General features: G+C 36.7%; 1 protein-coding gene across 2 annotated transcripts in view; it reads right to left on the bottom strand.

Annotated features, from left to right (window-relative positions):
- Window positions 1-21866, bottom strand: part of LOC120543403 (proline-rich protein 7) — a 69296-nt gene that overhangs the window by 32832 nt on the left and 14598 nt on the right. For both annotated transcript variants that reach the window (XR_005636329.1, XM_039776493.1), the window contains exon 2: window positions 1367-2401. Coding sequence is in view for 1 of the 2 variants with exons in the window: in XM_039776493.1 (XP_039632427.1) it covers window positions 1367-1658 (292 nt within the window). In the remaining variant the exon portion in view is untranslated. The remainder of the gene's footprint in view (window positions 1-1366; window positions 2402-21866) is intronic.

Genomic DNA, 21866 nt, shown 5'->3' with positions numbered 1-21866 from the left:
TTAAAAACAAATGTTGTGTTTTGTCCTTCATGGAAGTGTTCTACATTTAGTCTCTGGCACATGCAGTTTTTTTTTTTCTCTGAATTCACTGTCGGAATCTTCTTTATTTATTTATTTGGTTTATACAATGCTATATACCGTATACCCTGCCATTCTTTCTTATATTCTGTAAGTGCCTTGAGCATGGGAAAGGCGCTATATAAATAAAATGTATTATTATATTCGATTGAGACAATTTGGGACTTAACATATAAATTACATTTCTGCAGTGTTTAAAAAATTCTGAGAAAAAATCTATTTACAAATTTTGCAGCATTTGCAAGGGTTTTTGCTCATTGCAGCATACATTAGTTTGTAAAACTTACCATTCTTTTATTTAAAGATGCTGATATCGCACACTAAAGAAAAAAGGAGAAATCTCAAAGTATGCTAGTGCTTACAAATTAACTCTTCCTTAGGTTCTACACAGCAATAACATTCACATTTATAGATAATGAATGGAAATCCATTCTCTAAAGCATGCCTTGCTCCTCTCTCTCTGAGCTAGACATGGATTTACACAACTTCAAAATATACTGTATTCATCTCTCCAAAGAAATGTATTGAGGATTAAGACCTCCCTTTGAGAGATACAATCAAGCACAAGTCTTCCTTAAACACATGATTTAGGTATGCCCTACACTCGAAAATAAATAGATACAGTATATATTATTACTTTGATGGTCACTTGAAATACAGTACACTTTGTACTTCAACAGATCATCCTGCGCTTACCACTTTGTTTTAAACTTTTCTAGATGTTGTTCCCTTCTTCAATTATAAGTATAACGTGTACTTGTCTTTGTTATTGCTTATGCAGTTCCTAACTTCACTAATCTACAATAATTCTGTATCACCTTTCAATTCTTAATGATTTGGTGAAATTGTATATAGAATTTGAAAAATATTCATTATTTAAAGAGAAATCATCCCAGATACTTTACAAAACCTTACAGTTTTTCTCATATACTTCATTTCCATTGTACAATAGCATCTGAAATTTAGACATTCTTCTGCTCTTTGCTTAGATATATGATGGAGTAAAGGTGAGTGTATTCTAAGAGTAACATCTAGCTGAAATAAACTGATAATACTGAGTAAGAGATAAACTGTAATTGATTACTACACTTTCCAAGATTTAAGAAAATTGCATAATTTTTGTTAAGCACTTATTAAAACATTATCATTAGAAACTTTTTAACAACTTGCTACTATATTTATCCGAAATATTCTTCTTCTGTTAAAACCTATAAATTTTGAATATCCAACACATGATACAGGTAGGACTTCTCATAAGATATTAAAAAATAAAGCCCTCTAAACTTACCAGAAGTGTCTGTCCATGTTCCAGAAGGTATGACCTGCGGACACTGAATTTGGGCAGGGTGATCCTGTGTGAGGCAAACACTAATTGGTTCCCGTGGAGTATATCCACGGTAAGTAAGTGGATCCATTTCCAAAGTACGCAGACTTTGTTCATGAAGGCGTTCTTCTCTACGTCGTTTCACCCTTCGCTGAACAAAACTGCAAAAGCAGCACAGCATAACAATAAGTGCCCATATTAACCAGAAACCTGCAAAGCAGGTAAGAAAAGTGTATGTGCCTTGGGACATCACCATTTTGGGTGTTGGATGAAAATGTGAATCTTTAAAAAAGTTTCATCTCACAGAAGAAATACCAACTTTGATTGATCACGTCTAATATTCAAAAATTACTATATATTTAAAATATTTTTTATCTTATCTCTCATAATATTGAATGTTTGCTTATTATTCATAAAAATGTTTATGACAATCTTCTTCATTTTCAATGCAAAATATATATATTTTTTAATTCTGTTTCCAGATGAAAATACTTCACTGTAAAGTAAACTGCAACCCCAATGTCCTTTCCATGAGCACGTCTAAAATTCAGTCAGAGAAAGCAGAAGTTTTTGAAAATGTGAACCACCTGTATGTACATTACTCAGGTAATACTGAACATGGAAATAGGAATAAGTACTTGTATAAAAAAAAAACATATGGCAAAATTCAAAAATATTTCTTCCGTTTTACACTTAATAATCAAAACATTTTAACTTGAGAATAAACTGAGTTTCTTGAAACAGATAATCCAAAATCCCGTATTTTCCTTTAAAGCTGAAGAGCTGGAACAGATATTTCCATTAAAAATTAAAGTTTCAAACTGTAATCCCAGTCGATACTCATTTTTCTCTGGTATGTTTAGTGGGATATTTGAGTTTTGAATGACTTTCTTTTATAAAGTGATTTGTTCCAGGAGTTTTACTTAAGGGATGCTTTTCTTTCATCATGTAGTTCCATCAAATAATACATTTTCTTGAAACCACAATGTTGTGCATTCTCTGTCAAAAAAGGAAGGAATAAAAAAAATTAACATTTTCCATCACTTTGTTTCAAACCGAAGAAAATCTTCTACCCATCATAAATAAGACAAACATTATCCAAGCAGGTCTGTTACTGTACAGCACTAAATGCTGTCACATTTTGGTTCTGCATCACACAGTAAGTCAGTAGTAGCATTTGCAATGGTAACCTTATGGTTTAAGTCTAGAGCCTTAATAATTCTGACACACTGAAATAAATTAATATTGAAGAAGAACTACTTTTCTACTATTAACCATGGTGATGTTGTGTTTCTTGGCCAAGAGTTGGGTTCAAATTCTGGCTTAGTCACTGTATGTGTGGTGTTCATACTTCTCTCTGGTGGAACATGCATCTACCATGGGTTTTCAGGTTTCCCTGCCTCATCACAAAGTTATGGTAAATGGTAAAAAATGCCATTATAAAAGTGTGTGTTATAGTGCCATACAATAGACTGACAATTCATCCAGTGCTGGTTCCTACTTTGTGCCCCATACCCTAACATGCCTCACAAGGAGAGTACTGTACAGTAAAACTGGATGCTGAGGTCTTCTTCCATTCTATGAAAATCAGTGCTTTAACTTTCTAACAATAGTTGCAGGACAAATGTATGGTGCTCACAAAATCAAAATCAAGATGTCAGTATTAATTTTAAGTGTGATCAGGTGAGATTTTAAGGAGAGGATAAAGTTTGAATAGAAATGGGTAGATGCACCAATCTTTTTAGTTATAAATGACAGTTAGAAAAGGTAGAAAAGGGGATTTGTTCAAGATGACTTTTGAGTTTACAGACAAGGGGGCCCATGGTAAGTTGAAGATTCAAAATGGGGGCCCTAAGAAAAAAAAGGTTTAAAGGAAAATTCACAGACAGTATTCATCAATGAGAAAAGCCAAAATCCCTAACACAACATTGAGTCCTTGTCTTGCTCTAGGAGTTGCATAATAATTGTCATACTGATCTTACATTTAGATGTTCAGAAGACATGGATGCTTTGATCATTCCTGCTTTCAAAAGCAATAAATTAGTTCTGCATAAATTACATCTAATCCTGGAGTTTTTCCTGCACTCACTGAGTCCAAAAACGTCTTTAGGTTAGTTACAGTGCTGAAGTTTTTAACACTAGAATTACAAAAGCCTGCAAAAATTTTCATTCATTCTGAAAATCCTACTTTCCCTAAACTCGAGGAAAATTGTATATTCTTATCAGAGCAGCAACTGTTTACTGATAATCACCTTTGTTTTGCCAACGTGTCAGTTAGTAGTGCTGATCCTGCACTGACCCATCACCCATTCAGCCAGCCATTTGCACCCCCTGACACTTTATTCAGCACCACCAGCTTGAATCCTGACTTACAGCTCAAGTCTGCTTTGAAAATGTTATATTGTTGTAAGGAGTTATATATTATAGCAAAATACCCGCGCTTTGCAGTGGAGAAGTAGTGTGTTAAAGAAGTAATGAAAAAGAAAAGGAAACATTTTAATAATAACGTAACATGATTGACAACGTAATTGTTTTGTCATTGTCATGAGTGTTGCTGGCGCATATATATATATATATACACACACACATACATATCTACATATATATATATATATATATACATACATATCTGCATATATACACACACACCTATCTATCTATCTATCTATCTATATCTATCTATCTATCTATCTATATACGAGGTGTGGCAGAAAAGTAATGAGACTGATTTTTTATTTACCAAAGTTTTTATTTTTTTCAAACATCAACATCATCCCCTTCAAAGTAGTTCCCTTGGGCAGCTACACACCGATGGAGACGTTGTTCCCACTGTTAGTACCAGCGCTGGAAGTCTTCAACCGGTATGGTCTTCAGCATGTCCGTTACACTCTTTTGGATGTTTTCTAAAGTCCCGAAATGACGTCCTTTGAGGACATTTTTCAGTTTAGGAAAAAGTCACACGGACTGAGGTCAGGTGAATAAGGGGGCTGGGGAACCACAGGAATGCGTTTTTTCGATTGTCCTTCTGCTCAATTGTGAGGTTTTTCGGCACCATTTTGGCACAGACCTTACGCATGTGCAAATGTTCAGTCAAAATTTGATGAACGGTAAATCTGTTCAAATTTAATTGTTCACTCAACATTCTTAATGTTTTCATTGGTTTTCGAAGCTGAAGGCCTCCCTGAAAAACTTGAGCTCGGGATAAAGAATGTTCCCCATAGGCCTGTTTTAACTTTTCAAACGTCACACTTGCCGATTCTCCAAACTTAACAAAAAATTTAATGGCACAACGTTGCTCCAAATTCCGCTGTTCCATTTTGAGTGACGCACAACCAAAAACACAACTTCGCTAATAGCAGTCACAAAAATCACGTAGTTAACGGAAGGAGATGAAACTCGCACTGAGCTATGGGAGGGTACTGATACACGTGCTCTATCAAGGACAACAGCGCAGCATTGCCAGATCGCTTGCAGTGTTGCCAGTCTCATTACTTTTCTGCCACACCTCATCTTTATCTATCTATATCTATATATCTATCTATATGTATATATCTATCTATCTATATAATCTATATATCTATATCTATCTATCTACAGTATATAACTATCTATATATACAGTGGTGTGAAAAACTATTTGCCCCCTTCCTGATTTCTTATTCTTCTGCATGTTTGTCACACAAAATGTTTCTGATCATCAAACACATTTAACCATTAGTCAAATATAACACAACTAAACACAAAATGCAGTTTTTAAATGATGGTTTTTATTATTTAGGGAGAAAAAAAATCCAAACCTACATGGCCCTGTGTGAAAAAGTAATTGCCCCTTGTTAAAAATAACCTAACTGTGGTGTATCACACCTGAGTTCAATTTCCGTAGCCACCCCCAGGACTGATTACTGCCACACCTGTTTCAATCAAGAAATCACTTAAATAGGAGCTGCCTGACACAGAGAAGTAGACCAAAAGCACCTCAAAAGCTAGACATCATGCCAAGATCCAAAGAAATTCAGGAACAAATGAGAACAGAAGTAATTGAGATCTATCAGTCTGGTAAAGGTTATAAAGCCATTTCTAAAGCTTTGGGACTCCAGCGAACCACAGTGAGAGCCATTATCCACAAATGGCAAAATAATGGAACAGTGGTGAACCTTCCCAGGAGTGGCCGGCCGACCAAAATTACCCCAAGGCGCAGAGACAACTCATCCGAGAGGTCACAAAAGACCCCAGGACAACGTCTAAAGAACTGCAGGCCTCACTTGCCTCAATTAAGGTCAGTGTTCACGACTCCACTATAAGAAAGAGACTGGGCAAAACGGCCCGCATGGCAGATTTCCAAGACACAAACCACTGTTAAGCAAAAAGAACATTAGGGCTCGTCTCAGTTTTGCTAAGAAACAACTCAATGATTGCCAAGACTTTTGGGAAAATACCTTGTGGACTAATGAGACAAAAGTTGAACTTTTGGAAGGCAAATGTCCCGTTACATCTGGCGTAAAAGGAACACAGCATTTCAGAAAAAGAACATCATACCAACAGTAAAATATGGTGGTGGTAGTGTGATGGTCTGGGGTTGTTTTGCTGCTTCAGAACCTGGAAGGCTTGCTGTGATAGATGGAACCATGAATTCTACTGTCTACCAAAAAATCCTGAAGGAGAATGTCCGGCCATCTGTTCGTCAACTCAAGCTGAAGCGATCTTGGGTGCTGCAACAGGACAATGACCCAAAACACACCAGCAAATCCACCTCTGAATGGCTGAAGAAAAACAAAATGAAGACTTTGGAGTGGCCTAGTCAAAGTCCTGATCTGAATCCAATTGAGATGCTGTGGCATGACCTTAACAAGGCGGTTCATGCTAGAAAACCCTCAAATAAAGCTGAATTACAAAAATTCTGCAAAGATGAGTGGGCCAAAATTCCTCCAGAGCGCTGTAAAAGACTCATTGCAAGTTATCGCAAATGCTTGATTGCAGTCATTGCTGCTAAGGGTGGCCCAACCAGTTATTAGGTTCAGGGGGCAATTACTTTTTCACACAGGGCCATGTAGGTTTGGATTTTTTCTTCCTAAATAATAAAAACCATCATTTAAAAACTGCATTTTGTGTTTACTTGTGTTATATTTGACTAATGGTTAAATGTGTTTGATGATCAGAAACATTTTGTGTGACAAACATGCAAAAGAATAAGAAATCAGGAAGGGGGCAAAGAGTTTTTCACACCACTGTATATATATACAGTATGTATATCTATATCTATATATCTCCTTTGGGGTGCGAGCAGCTGTTGCTGGGGGTGCCAGAATCCATCGAGGAAGAAAAATTAAAAACATTATTTGTACAAAATCTTAATTTATCTATCCATTCCTAAATAATTAAATGGGCAGGCTATTCTGTATCAGTGCAATACGCTGCTTGTTAAAACGGATGACTCCGCTCTTACGTGCACTTAGTGCTGCGTGGGTATTATATCTGTTCAAGTTCAATTTAAATTTTAAATATAAGTAATTTTATTATGTCGACAGAAATATGTTTAGTACGAATGTAAGTTAAATTTAGTCATCACTGCATAAATTTTTCTTCACCATAGAAATTTAAAGACTAAATTCAACTTCCATTCCTACCAAAGATATTTCTGGCGACTAAATAGAACCTACTTATATCCAAATTCAAGCTGTCACCTGCCTGCCTGAATAAGTCACCCTCGTTTCGCTCTTACTATTTTAACGTTCATTTAATCATGGCTAGTTGCGGAAAAATTATAACATGGAAGGAGGATTACACTGAGTATGGCTTTACCAAAACAATTACTGATGGTGAATAAAGTATCCATTATTAATAAAGCTTCAATTGGTGATCTGTTTTTCTGTGTTAACTTCATATTTTTTCATACTTCTTCTCAAACCAAGGGGGTTTGAGGGTAAAATGAATCGGGAAGCGCTGATATATATATATATTGAATATATTGAAATAGTTTTACTGTCAAATAATGCAAACAGTACGCGGCACGTGTTTCGCCCTAATTCTGGGCTCATCAGGCAATACACACTCACTGCACCCCCTCTCGGCAATCAAACCTCGGACGTCAGCGCTAGAGGCAAAGCCTCTCATATTGCGCCATGCTGTGTGGTTCGTTTATTTGACAGTATGTAGATCGGGGTGTGTATATATATATATATATATATATATATATATATAAAACACATACATACTGTATATATATATATATATTACTTTTGAGAATGAAATGTATAGTTTTGTCCAGGAGGAAAGCAGTGTTGCCTCAAATCAATGGTAACCTTTTGTAGGGTGTGTCCCTGAGACTTATTAATTGTCATCGCGAAGCAGAGCCTTACTGGAAATTTGAGGCATTTCAATTGAAATGGGAGATCAGAGTATAACGGTGATGCCAGGAATACATTCAGAGTGTGGCGCTCTGCTGTTTATTTGTGTAGCTGCCTTCACACAGCCTCTCCGCTGCTTTATAAGCGAATGCCATATAACGCCATCGTTTCTCCTTGCTTCGCGGTTCTGTACTGTTTTATTGTTCGTTTATTACGATTCTGATAGTATTGTGGTGTAGCTATTCGAGACTTACTTTACTTTTCAGGTACCCATTTCCTTTATTTAATCCGCGGCTTGTACGTTATTTTTTGCTCGTTTATTACGATTATATAGATATTTATTGATTCCCTTCTTTAGCTGACTAACTGCTCATATAAGACGCTCCGCTGGTTTTTTGTGAAACAGCCTTTACACAGCTTCTCCGCTGTTTTATAAACGAGCGACATAAAGCGATCACCTTGTCAATTGTGTAATGCGTTTTTTGAACAGGTTTGATGCAAGCTCACTCTTGAGAATGCAATGTATAGTTGTCTAGGAGAAAAGCAATCTTTGGGAGCTCTTCCTTCTTTTCTACGTACTGCGGTCACAGTCAGTTTACGTGATTACGTGGGAGGCATGATGATAACATTCATTACAGTATATGGAGAAAAATAGGTTTCAGTTATGACCATTACGCTTAGAATTTCGAAATGAAACCTGCCCAACTTTTGCAAGTAAGCTGTAAGGAATGAGCCTGCCAAATTTCAGCCTTCTACCAACACGGGAAGTTGGAGAATTAGTGATGAGTGAGTCAGTCAGTCAGTCAGTGAGTGAGTGAGGGCTTTGCCTTTTATTAGTATAGATATATCGTTATTTGAAATACATACATTTCGTTTGTGTTCCATGTCTACAACTATCCATGTAAATCTATACTAATAAAAGGCAAAGCCTTCACTGACTGACTCACTCACTCACCACTAATTCTCCAACTTCCAGTGTAGGTAGAAGGCTCAAATTTGGTAGGCTTATTCCTTACAGCTTACAAAAGTTAAGCAGGTTTAATTTCGAAATTCTACACGTAACGGTCGATAACAGTCGACAACGTCCGCCATGTTAAACTTTCTTATTTATGGCCCCATCTTCACGAAATTTGGTAGGAGGCCTCCCTGCACTAACCGAAACCGATGTACGTACTTATTTCGATGGTATGACGTCACTGTCGGCCGCCATATTGAACTTTCCAACATCACTAATTTTCCAACTTCCTGTGTAGGTAGAAGGCTGAAATTTGGTACTTATTTCGGTGGTATGATGCCACTGTCGGCCACCATATTGAACTTTTCAATGGTCTTTGTTACTTATGGACCCATCTTCAAAAAATTTGGTACGCGGGTTCCCAACGCTAACTGAATCCTACTTACGTACATATATACGTCCATAGTTTGCAGCTTGGTCACCGTGGGAGGCGGCATTGGGTCCCCCATCCCAACGCCTCCCACGTTGTTGGCTGCCTGCCTATATAAGGCCGGCCGTCGCTCCGGTCTCTACATCCCCTTTCTTGCTTCGCCACGGGATTCACGTTTCCCTGCTGATAACTACAGCCTTTTTATTTAATCCACGGCTTCTCCGCTTTTTTATTGTTCGTTTACTACGATTATAGTTATTGTGTAGGTATTTTAGACTTACTTTACATTGTTCAGGTACCCATTTCCTTTATCATTCCAACCGTAACCCCATTAACATGTCTATCGAGGTGATCACCATCGATCAAAGAACTGCCACTTACCGAGTGGTTTCCATGCTCAGAGATGGCACCTGCCTTATCCATTCTCTTTGTTACATATTGCACAGCCATATCAGGCTCACTCTTGATATCCGGAGGAAGATTGTGTCTTATGTATTGAATGACTGGGATAGGTTCAAGGTGTGGACTGATGACGGTACAGGAGATAATTATACTACACAGGAGCTCTATAAGAGTGAAATGCTTAAGCCCTTCACCTATGCATCTGCATGTGAGTTGATGGCTGTTGCTGAATTGTTCGGTTGTCGCTTTCAAGTGTACCGAAATGGCCAAATATTTTACACCTTACGACAACCGGCAATGCCTCTTAAACATCTTAGACTGACAGGTGACGATTTCAGTAGTGGACTCTTTGATGTTTATGAATGTTTAAACTCTCAAAAGCTGGATGTGAATTTATCGATGAAACCGGTTGTATGCTTACAACACTTGACAGATGCCGAATGTCTCTTCAACACAAGTCCTACAAATACTGTCGTAATTGAAACAAACCATGAAACTCAAACTGATTATGACAGCAGCAATCCAAGCTGTGAGATTTGAAACAAGATTACTGTTCACATGGCCAACTGTACGTTGCATGCTCAAGAGTAAGCTCAGCGCACAGCTTGGTCATATTACAACCGGAGGGCCGAACTGACAACGTGGCATACAAAGAGATCCTTAAGAAATAATTATTGGTATATTTTCCCTCAGTTTAAAAAGGTTTAATTTTCTTCTTAATAAAAATTTTAAGGCAGTACTTCACCGCTGCGAAGTGCGGGTATTTTGCTAGTGTATGATATAACAAGAAATGTTAGGTCTTGTAGATGCAACATAAAATGTATGTGTTTAGCCTTTATTTCTGAAAGGGTATGCACTATTGAAACACCACAGAGCTCTTTGAATATAACCCTCTCGTGTGCTGCCAGTCGTCCCACGGGGGAAGGACTTTCTTAGAATGTAGTTATGAGGGTTATGGAGCAAGAGCAGAAGCATAACAACAGACAACTTCTTCACATCACTGTCACAGGCTAATAGACTACTGCAACACTGACGAAACATTTGTTCAGAAACGGCTACATATATTGCGCTTATGTCAAATTAGAGTAATTACAACAGCACTAATAAATACTTTGTCTTTTTAGCCCTGACTATAAATTTACACTGACTTACTGACTCAGACCAAAAGTATGTTTTAATTAGATCATACATGACTGTTTGATAAAAAAAAAGGGTAGTGTTATTCGGGCAATAGTGCAGACGCACCTTCTCCTAGCCTCATAATGGCATCTCATAAGAAACATCTCTCATCAGAAGTAAAGACGAAGTAATTCCGTCTTCAGGCAGTGAAATTGAAAAGGCCAATGAAATCGAAAGTGACACTCGCATCACTTACACATGTGTCATTATTATTTGTATCATTATTATACTTTATACACTTCTGATTTTGTACTTTTAAATGTTTTACAGTAGAAAGATGAGATTTAATAAAAATGTAATTTTTCAAGACAAAAAATGTAATGTTTTTTGTGTTTTTATCAGAAAAAAAGTCACACTAAGGAGGTTAAAATAGATTGAATAGATGAACATAACAAGGGGTAGCAAAGCTGAGAGACAAGCTACATAATATGACACCTTTGCAACTGTAGTAAAGGTCATAAGCCCTCTTGCTCTCTTAGGTAGAGGAAGTTTTATTTGGCTCAACTGGATATGCTGCTGCTTACTATCCCAGAGGCCTCAGGTGTGTGGACAGCCTATTAGTGTTAGGAAGTAAAATAGAGAGAATTGGAGCCTATCTTTTACTACAGCTGAAGGTTTTGGGAACTGACTGAAATAATTAGGTTGCAAACAAATGTGAGGACTTCTGACTGATAGAAGCCAAATCATTGATCTGAACTCTCAATGAGGAAGAAACCTTGGCACCATCAAGCAGATAAACTTAACAGGACATATCTTTTAGTTACCCTGAAAGCACCTGAAAATTTCTCAGATAGAGATAGGGAGTGCTGATGGAGTTAATGAGATCTAGCCTGCAAACCCTAACCAGGAAAAGCACACTGAAAAATACATGACAGATAATATGATAACAACATATCAAATGTGAGATATGAGTTATCAGATGAAAAATGAGAAGGAAATCATCAGATTATTCAAGATATACAAGTCTGTAAAAGATTATGACAATACAGAGATCATTTGTGTGCTTTTCAACCAGCAAATTAGTAAAGAAAACTGGAATTCTAAACCTGATGCAATTATTTTATAATTACTAATGTAATATCAGTATGCATGACGCACACACTTCTGTTACGGTTTGTTTAGCATCATAAAATGTATAGTTAGAATTAATAATTTAACATGATCCACATGTTTCTCCAAAAAGTTAAAAATATTATCAGTCTACGGTTCCTTTTTTATTGGGGTTTCTATTTAGTCAGAATATTCATTGGCTAAAGCAGGCATTAGATAAGATGACTCAACCTTTTTTTTCCAGAAAGAAAATGGAAGAATAAATAAAAACACAAGCATTTGCTATTATCAACAGCCAAATAACTGTGGCTAAATTGTATACTAATGGATCAATTTGCTTTTAAAAAAAAAAAAAAAGTTACTGAGCAAGACTGATAGATTTTCAGAAATAGTTGTTATTTATATACAAAGTTATGTCACACTATTATTGGAAACCATAAAATTTTGATATTCTTAAATTAATGTTAATGCGAGAGCAACTGTCTGTGGCCAACACCTGCTAAACCATTTCCTTTTTGCGGGTTGTCTTGCTGTTGCCTCTCCAGTGCACATGTTGTCACTTTCATTGGCACCAAAGCAGGTGAAGTTGATTTACAATCATTTATTATTCTTAACTGGACAAACTGATAGCCCTCAAGCTTAACTGATTAGACTGTGATGACTAAGTGTTCCCTAAATTTTATTGAGCAGTGTACTATAGATTTCAATTTAAACTAGAAACTCATTCTCAAGAATCAAATTTCCCATTGCATCAATATTTGGAGATGTTTATAACAAGTACAGCTTAAGAATATGTGAATGCTTCCTTTTTTGGGAATTAGCTATGTCTGCATCAGCTTAAAAAAGTGAGTCACGTCTAGACATTGTCCATCAAAGATGGATTACCAGCTCAGGAACTAATATTATGAAATCATTAGAAATTAAGTGGTTTACAAATAATCAAATGGGTAGACTTTGAATATTTATAGGAAAACTGTGTTTGTTTTTTTTGCATTGTCATTTTTCATAAATACACCAGCGCCAATTAAAAACAGATTTACTTGTTCAGAAATGCTCATTCAATAACACAATATATATTTTAATGGACTATTTAAAACAAAAGAAGAATTAAGTAAAATATTTCCTTTACTTATGTAGTATAATATGGTAAAATGCTAATTTGTTCAGAAGACAGAAACATTTCCAATAGATTGTATGAAGAAAAACTGAAAGCAAATCCAGACAGGAAGGCAACACCAAAATAAACAAAAGAATGACAGTAAATATATACTTAAATTCAACACAATCTATATAAAATATTTTTAACTTAGGCAACAAAATAAGTGTTTCAGATCGTATGACATGCCTTAAGTACAGGCATATAACGATACTAACTACGAAACACAGATACAACATTTTTTAAAGTCATACTTTATACCCCTATTATCCTGTGCTGGAATATGCAGGCTTTCAGAATTAATGAATGTATTATTGAAACATAACACACACACATACAAAATTAAAATCAAAATTAAAAGAAATAAACATTTGAAATACAGTGGTGTGAAAAACTATTTGCCCCCTTCCTGATTTCTTATTCTTTTGCATGTTTGTCACACAAAATGTTTCCGATCATCAAACACATTTAACCATTAGTCAAATATAACACAAGTAAACACAAAATGCAGTTTTTAAATGATGGTTTTTATTATTTAGGGAGAAAAAAATCCAAACCTACATGGCCCTGTGTGAAAAAGTAATTGCCCCCTGAACCTAATAACTGGTTGGGCCACCCTTAGCAGCAATAACTGCAATCAAGCGTTTGCGATAACTTGCAATGAGTCTTTTACAGCGCTCTGGAGGAATTTTGGCTCACTCATCTTTGCAGAATTGTTGTAATTCAGCTTTATTTGAGGGTTTTCTAGCATGAACCGCCTTTTTAAGGTCATGCCATAGCATCTCAATTGGATTCAGGTCAGGACTTTGACTAGGCCACTCCAAAGTCTTCATTTTGGTTTTCTTCAGCCATTCAGAGGTGGATTTGCTGGTGTGTTTTGGGTCATTGTACTGTTGCAGCACCCAAGATCACTTCAGCTTGAGTTGACGAACAGATGGCCGGACATTCTCCTTCAGGATTTTTTGGTAGACAGTAGAATTCATGGTTCCATCTATCACAGCAAGCCTTTCAGGTCCTGAAGCAGCAAAACAACCCCAGACCATCACACTACCACCACCATATTTTACTGTTGGTATGATGTTCTTTTTCTGAAATGCTGTGTTCCTTTTACGCCAGATGTAACGGGACATTTGCCTTCCAAAAGTTCAACTTTTGTCTCATCAGTCCACAAGGTATTTTCCCAAAAGTCTTGGCAATCATTGAGATGTTTCTTAGCAAAATTGAGACGAGCCCTAATGTTCTTTTTGCTTAACAGTGGTTTGCGTCTTGGAAATCTGCCATGCAGGCCGTTTTGCCCAGTCTCTTTCTTATGGTGGAGTCGTGAACACTGACCTTAATTGAGGCAAGTGAGGCCTGCAGTTCTTTAGACGTTGTCCTGGGGTCTTTTGTGACCTCTCGGATGAGTCGTCTCTGCTCTCTTGGGGTCATTTTGGTTGGCTGGCCACTCCTGGGAAGGTTCACCACTGTTCCATGTTTTTGCCATTTGTGGATAATGGCTCTCACTGTGGGTCGCTGGAGTCCCAAAGCTTTAGAAATGGCTTTATAACCTTTACCAGACTGATAGATCTCAATTACTTCTGTTCTCATTTGTTCCTGAATTTTTTTGGATCTTGGCATGATGTCTAGCTTTTGAGGTGCTTTTGGTCTACTTCTCTGTGTCAGGCAGCTCCTATTGAAGTGATTTCTTGATTGAAACAGGTGTGGCAGTAATCAGGCCTGGGGTGGCTACGGAAATTGAACTCAGGTGTGATACACCACAGTTAGGTTATTTTTTAACAAGGGGCAATTACTTTTTCACACAGGGCCATGTAGGTTTGGATTTTTTCTCCTAAATAATAAAAACCATCGTTTAAAAACTGCATTTTGTGTTTACTTGTGTTATATTTGACTAATGGTTAAATGTGTTTGATGATCAGAAACATTTTGTGTGACAAACATGCAAAAGAATAAGAAATCAGGAAGGGGGCAAATAGTTTTTCACACCACTGTACATCAGTCTGTGTGTAATGAATGAATCTAATATACAAGTTTCACTTTTTGAATAGAATTACTGAAATAAATCAACTTTGTCACGATATTCTAATTTTATGACCAGCACCTGTATATATGTGTATATATATATATATATATATATATATATATACACACACACACACATTGAATATAATTTTGTCTTTAAAATCTACACCTACAATAACATATGGATAAAAATTATCTAATCTGGAAATCTGGATGTAGCAGGGCGTTACTCTGATCAGTAAAACTGTCATGAAGAAGGATGTTCTAGACAGTCCCCTTTACAAGTAAATATTAAGTACTACCTTGTTAACTCTCCCGCAAAAGATCAATAAGCATCAAAGTTAATTTAAAAACATAGCTTTAACAGGACTTTTATTATATGGTGATATTTTTTGATTCTTGCGTAGGATGAAATGAATTTGTGCAAAGCAATATAAAATAAACATGACTTTATCATTTGATAACCAATAAATCAAACCTGGTTATCTATTGTTTGTAAGGTAGATGCAAAAGAAATGACAGACACATACAGTTGCAAATCCAACTAAAGCGCAGCACAGCTAAGGTGAAAACCTATTGTTGTCCAACAAGAATATGAAGATAACAGAACCTAATTTTCATATACAGTAGAGTCTCGCTTATCCGACATAAACAGCAGATAATTTGGAATCCGTTATATCATTACAGAAGGACTTGGATAGCATATAGGCTTGGGCAGATTTGTGACAGATGAAATTTAATGTCAGTAAATGTAAAGTATTACACATAGGAAGAAAAAATATTAGGTTTGAATACACAATGGGCGGTCGGAAAATCGAGAGTACACCTTATGAGAAGGATTTAGGAGTCATAGTGGACTCAAAGTTATCAACTTCCCAACAGTGTTCAGAAGCCATTAAGAAGGCTAACAGAATGTTAGGTTATATAGCACGATCTGTGGAGTACAAGTCCAAGGAGGTTATGCTCAACCTTTATAATGCACTGGTGAGGCCTCATCTTGAGTACTGTGTGCAGTTTTGGTCTCCAGGCTACAAAAAGGACATAGCAGCACTAGAAAAGGTCCAGAGAAGAGCGACTAGGCTGATTCCAGGTCTACAGGGGTTGAATTATGAGGAAAGATTGAAAGAGCTGAGCCTTTACAGTTTAAGCAAAAGAAGATTAAGAGGTGACATGATTGAAGTGTTTAAAATTCTGAAGGGAATTAGTACAGTGGATCGAGACTTGTATTTTAAAATGAGTTCATCATGGGGACACAGTTGGAAACTTGTTAAGGGTAAATTTCGCACAAACATTAGGAAGTTTTTCTTTACACAAAGAACGATAGACACTTGGAATAAGCTACCAAGTAGTGTGGTAGACAGTAAGACGTTAGGAACTTTCAAAACTCGACTTGATTTTTTCTTGAAGGAAACAAGTGGATAGGACTGGCAAGCTTTGTTGGGCTGAATGGCCTTTTCTCATCTAGATTGTTCTAATGTTCTAATGTTCTAAACGGGCCGGCCGAACGTCGGATAAGCGAAAATGTTGGATAATGGCAGGTGTTAAGAAAAAATCTATTAAACGTCAAACTATGTTAGAATTTTTTGCACATTACGAACCTAATAATCTTGTTTTACAACAAAACAACAGATTAAATTTACTGAAAAAATGAACTTAGTTACAGAATTGTCTGACATTAAATACAGTATACACTGTACTTAAAAAGTTCAGTCCTGTGATGATTTAAAGACATATTTGATCGTAGTCTGCTTTCCTGACGAGTGCCGTTTCTTCGCTGTGAAGTCTCGCCATCTTTTCAGCATCATTATGTCGATTCCTGTAGCTTCTTCTTGTTGCTCAATGTAATTAATTGCAGTTTCTAGCCTTAACTCCGTCACTAATATAGTCAACATCTGTACAAGTGTATACTGTTTACTACAGCATTGCGTGTATGTGTTTGTGCTGTGACGTGCGAGTCCCTGTCTTGCACCCGAAAACTCGAAGCTGAGTCTCAGTACTTTTAGCAACACCAGCTTTATTAAGCTTGAAACAGCAACAGCGAGGTTATTTAATGTAGCTAGATCTTTCATTCTCCTATACACAGACACAGCAGTCAGGCAGGGTCGGGGGGAAAGTAATACTGAGCCCAGCGCATTTATAATGTCCCTTGTTCCTTGTATCACCCATCAACGGCAGGCGCTTATCACATGTCCGCAAATCTTTTCGGATTGGCTTTTACATTGAACTGCTACAGCACTGGGAGACTGCGATTGCTTTGGGACGCTCTTCTGTGTGTCGTCCCAATGAGTGGAATCCCACAAGAGTTTAGAAACTCACTCACACCAGCCATGATTCTTTTCAAAGGTGAAGTGCAGGTTAATTTGCTTTATGAATTTTTACTTTATATTTTGTATTAATCATTTTTATATGAATAGTTTTGGGTTGTGGAACAAATCATCTGAGTTTCCATTATTTCTTATGAGGAAATTCACATTGATATACGGTATGAGTACTTTGGATTGCAAGCACATTTCCAGAACAAATTATGCTCGCAAACCAAGGTTCCACTGTAATTAGCTGCGGCAGAGTCGGGAGCACAAAAAATAGACTACGCTCATGCACGCAACTTGCAGTTCTTGTTGCCGATTGATGCATATTTTTTTTGTTTGTTTTTTTTTGCGGAGGGACGTCGGATAATACAGAATGTTGGATAAGCGAAGGTAGGATAAGCTAGACTCTACTGTACATATATATTACGTTTCACCCTTCAGGTTTGCTGATATGTGGTGTTGTTCATTGAATGCTGTGTGGGTGTTTATTACAGATGTTAACCAGTATGAACAAAGGTGATACCTATAATCATCCATTGGCCTCCACTACCAGATTGCAAATCACCTGTACATTCAAAGCAGAGAATCTTTACTCCAGGTATAACGAAGCTGCAAAAGACTAGAAGTATATACAGTCATGGCCAAAAGTTTGAGAATGACACAAGTACTGGTTTTTGCAAAGTTTGTTTCTGAGGCCATTCATGTGTGGGGTTGCTTCTCAGCCAAGGGAGTGAGCTCACTCACAATTTTGTCTAAGAACACAGCCATGACTAAAGAATGCTACCAAAACATCCTCCGTGAGCTAATTCTCCCAACCATCCAAGAACAGTTTGGCGACGAACAATGCCTTTTCCAGCATGATGGAGCACTGTGCCATAAGGCAAAAGTGATAACTAAGTTGCCCAGGGAACAAAACATCTAAATTTTGGGTCCATGGCCAGGAAACTCCCCAGACCTTAATCCCATTGAGGACTTGTAGTCAATCCTCAAGAGGCGGGTAGACAAACAAAAACCCACAAATTCTGACAAAATCCAAGCATTGATTATGCAAGAATGGGCGGCTGTCATCAGTCAGGATTGGGCTCAGAAGTTGATTGACAGACAGCATGCCAGGGTGAATTGCAGAGGTCTTAAAAAAGAAAGAAGGGCCAACACTGCAAATATTGACTATTTGCATAAACTTAATGTAACTGTCAATAAAAGCCTTAGAAATTTAAGAAATGCTTGTAATTTTACTTCAGTATACTGTCGAAACATCTGACAAAAAGTTCTAAAAACACTGAGGCAGCAAACTTTGTGAAAAACAATACTTGTGTCATTCTCAAAACGTTTGGCCACAACTGTAAACTAGTAGCAAAAATATTTACATTTATTTGCATAGCAGATGCTTTGGTCCAAAGTGTCTTGCAAATGATTTCAACATAATCAACAAAGGAGGTACAATTCAGTTATTTAACTTAAACAAGTTTTGGGTCTGTGAGATTGTCATCAGATATGCAGACACATACAGTAATTCAATGGATATTCTACTGAGTAGGCGTACAATTAACAACCCTTATTTCCAGTTGTTTCGTTTTCTTTCTCCCTACTTCCATAAGAAGTTGTAATGCAGAAAAAGTCTTTGCCAAAGTAAAGCTTACAGCAATTTAAGAGCACATGTTCTACATATTTTTAATGAAGAAATATGGAAATATTAACTCAAAAGTATTAACTTAACAATTGATCAATTCAATTCTACAAAAGCATTACTGTATTTCATCATGAAAATTATATTAACTAGTCAAGTATACAACCTTCATATTCTAAATCTTCTGGGATTTGCTCACTGCTTATTATTCTGATTTAGAAATTTTCGTTTAATGTAGTAATCTTTTATTTGGTAGTCAATATCTAATATTTGTTTGTATCCAAATGTTCTTCATTTGCTCTTTTTCTGTGCTTTTATCTTGTATCCTTTTGAATGTTTGTGAAGGGATTTACACATGATAAAAAGTGCTACTTGAATAAAATGTATTATTATTATTAGTAGTAGTAGTAGCAATGATAGTAATAATAATTGTTATGATGAGAATTTAATGTGCTATGTCCAGTGACCACTGACTGAGGCTAAATTCAGCCAGTTTAAGAAACACTTAGTGGCCAAGGAGCACGTACATTACAGTGAATTAAAAAAACTACTTTAGTTATAACAGGTTTTGTAAAAGCCTTGTAAATTAACAACCAATCTTAAAACCGAGTTTACAATGTTCTTAGTATTACAATGCTTTCAGAAAACTCCACCTAGTTCACTCATAGATCAAAACACATTTATCAATGATTTCTATCAATTTGTAAAGTAATAATAACTTTACTCTTAGAAGAAGTGGCAAAAGAGTTAAATGGACAAAACGCTGGATAATTATGGATCTATGCACTCTAAAGCAGAACTAACATGTTGGCAGCATGTAACACACAACAAATTAGTATTATTACACAGGCAAAAAAGATTCATTCCTCAAAAAAAACAAAGTTACACAATTTTCTTTTTAGAATTGTAGAAAATGTTTCTTATAGATGGGGTGGTGCCACGGTTAGCATTGCTACTTCTTCATGGCTTTGAATCCTGAGCATGTTCATGTGAATTTTCTACATTCTTCCTATGACTGCATGTTTTATCATTCCAAATCCCCAAAGAAATGTATGTTAGGTTGTTAGTCAATTCCCAATTGATCTTGGATATGTGTGTGTGCAGTGTGACAATCTCATAATCTCTTAAAAAATATAGTTTTACAGCCGTGTAGGTTTGTTTATATGGGCACTGTTATCACAAGAACAGAAAAATATTTACTTGCACACGCTAATCAACATGCAGTAAGTCACCACTCTCTGGCACTATATAGAACTACTGTACCTCAGCACAATTGTTATCCTTGTCTGAAAAATCTAAGAAACACTTGTCATCATTAAGTATTTACAAATAAATAAACTACATTCAATTCTTGGAATGATACAGTGTTATTTATTCTATATAAGCCTTCCATGCCAATTAGCTCAAAAGATCTTTGTTAGCACTGAACTTCAGAATATTTATTAAACTCTAAAGCTGCCACCCACAAAGTTCCATTGTAAGTATGCACTGAAGTGCAAAGGTTTTTCTATCCAGTTAGAACAGATTCCCAATAACCATTTGTTTACATGTTCCAGAATGTTTGCTCAATATGAAGGTAGGTGTTTGAGTGAGTAATAAGTGATACAACTGTACCATATGGTTTCTGTACTAATACTCAGTTTACCCTTAATGCTGTACATCTCATTTGGATTCTTCGCCCAATATAGCTGAAATCCTGTAGCCCATTATTAATGACATCCATAATGAGAAACTTCAGCCATCCTATTTTTAGCACTGCAAATCGTTATTAACCAAATACTGATGTTAAAGCATCATCACCTAGTTCAGATTACAAGAAAACATCAAGCTACAACGCTCATGTCTCGCACACCCCAACTGTCTCAGTCTTTAAATTGCAGATTGAACACATTGAATCTCCTTTCTTATGTGTTCACTATATTAAAAAGGTATCTATTGGGTGTTAAATACAAATAATTGCTAAGATTCACATTAGGAGTAAGGTGAACTGTATATAGTGTGAAGGACTGCCGGCTTCTCATGCCGGTCCTCACCCCCAGGCCGCCAGGAGGAGCCCTCCCGACAGCAGGATAGTGCCCCGAGGTCCAGCAGGGCCTCATGGACTTTGTAGTATTTATACACAGCCCTGCTGGATACCTTGGGGGCCACCAGGAGTCGCTGTGGGGGGGCTTATGGGCTCTTTTGTGCCTTATGACCCGGGGGTACGTCACGGTCACGTGATAGGAAGGAACGATGTGCTCCCGGGTTAAAGTAAAAGACTGATTGCCCTGACCCGGAAGGAATAAGGAACTGTGGACTGCTGGGACAGGAACACCTCCTGGTTAGGGGCTATAAAAGGACTGTGGCTCAGTCCAGACACTGAGCTGTGCTGGGTGGGAAAGGAGCAAAGTGTCTGGGCGAGGAGGAGTGGTTTATTGTGTTGGAATTAGTGTTTGTATGAGTAGTGTGGAAGGTGCTTGGTGCACTGTCAGAAAAAATAAAAAGTCTTGGACTTTTACCTGGTGTCTGGAGTCATACCTGAGGGTTCAAGGGAGTGCTAGCGCCCCCTACTGCCACAATAGATACCTGTCAAAAGTTAACACTGGACAGTTTTCATGAAAAGTCATTCAGGCAGAAATTAAAATAAGTATGCACAGCTTTAAGTTGAAATCCTCAAAATAACAATAATACATAGAACTATTTAATAAGGCTAACCGTATATATATATATATATATATATATATATATATATATATATATATATATAATATGTAGTTTTTTTTAGTACAAATCAACATCTCACACTAGTAAGATCTCACCCTAAAATTTGAGTAAATATCATAGGGACATTTAACAGTCACAAGTAACATACAGATTTAAACTTGCTGATAATCTGGGTTTAAATGATACAGAAAGGTTGTTAAGCAGAGAAGAAAGGAGTTCATGTTACCAGTCTAAAAATAACTGTTATAAGAACTGATCGGAGTTGGAGAAACAAAAAAGGAGAAAGAAAGG

This window comes from Polypterus senegalus, chromosome 13, assembly GCF_016835505.1.
Source record: "Polypterus senegalus isolate Bchr_013 chromosome 13, ASM1683550v1, whole genome shotgun sequence".
NCBI classification, from domain to species: domain Eukaryota; kingdom Metazoa; phylum Chordata; class Cladistia; order Polypteriformes; family Polypteridae; genus Polypterus; species Polypterus senegalus.
The sequence above is the reverse complement of the archived record's forward strand: the minus strand, read 5'-3'. Positions and strand labels throughout refer to the sequence as shown.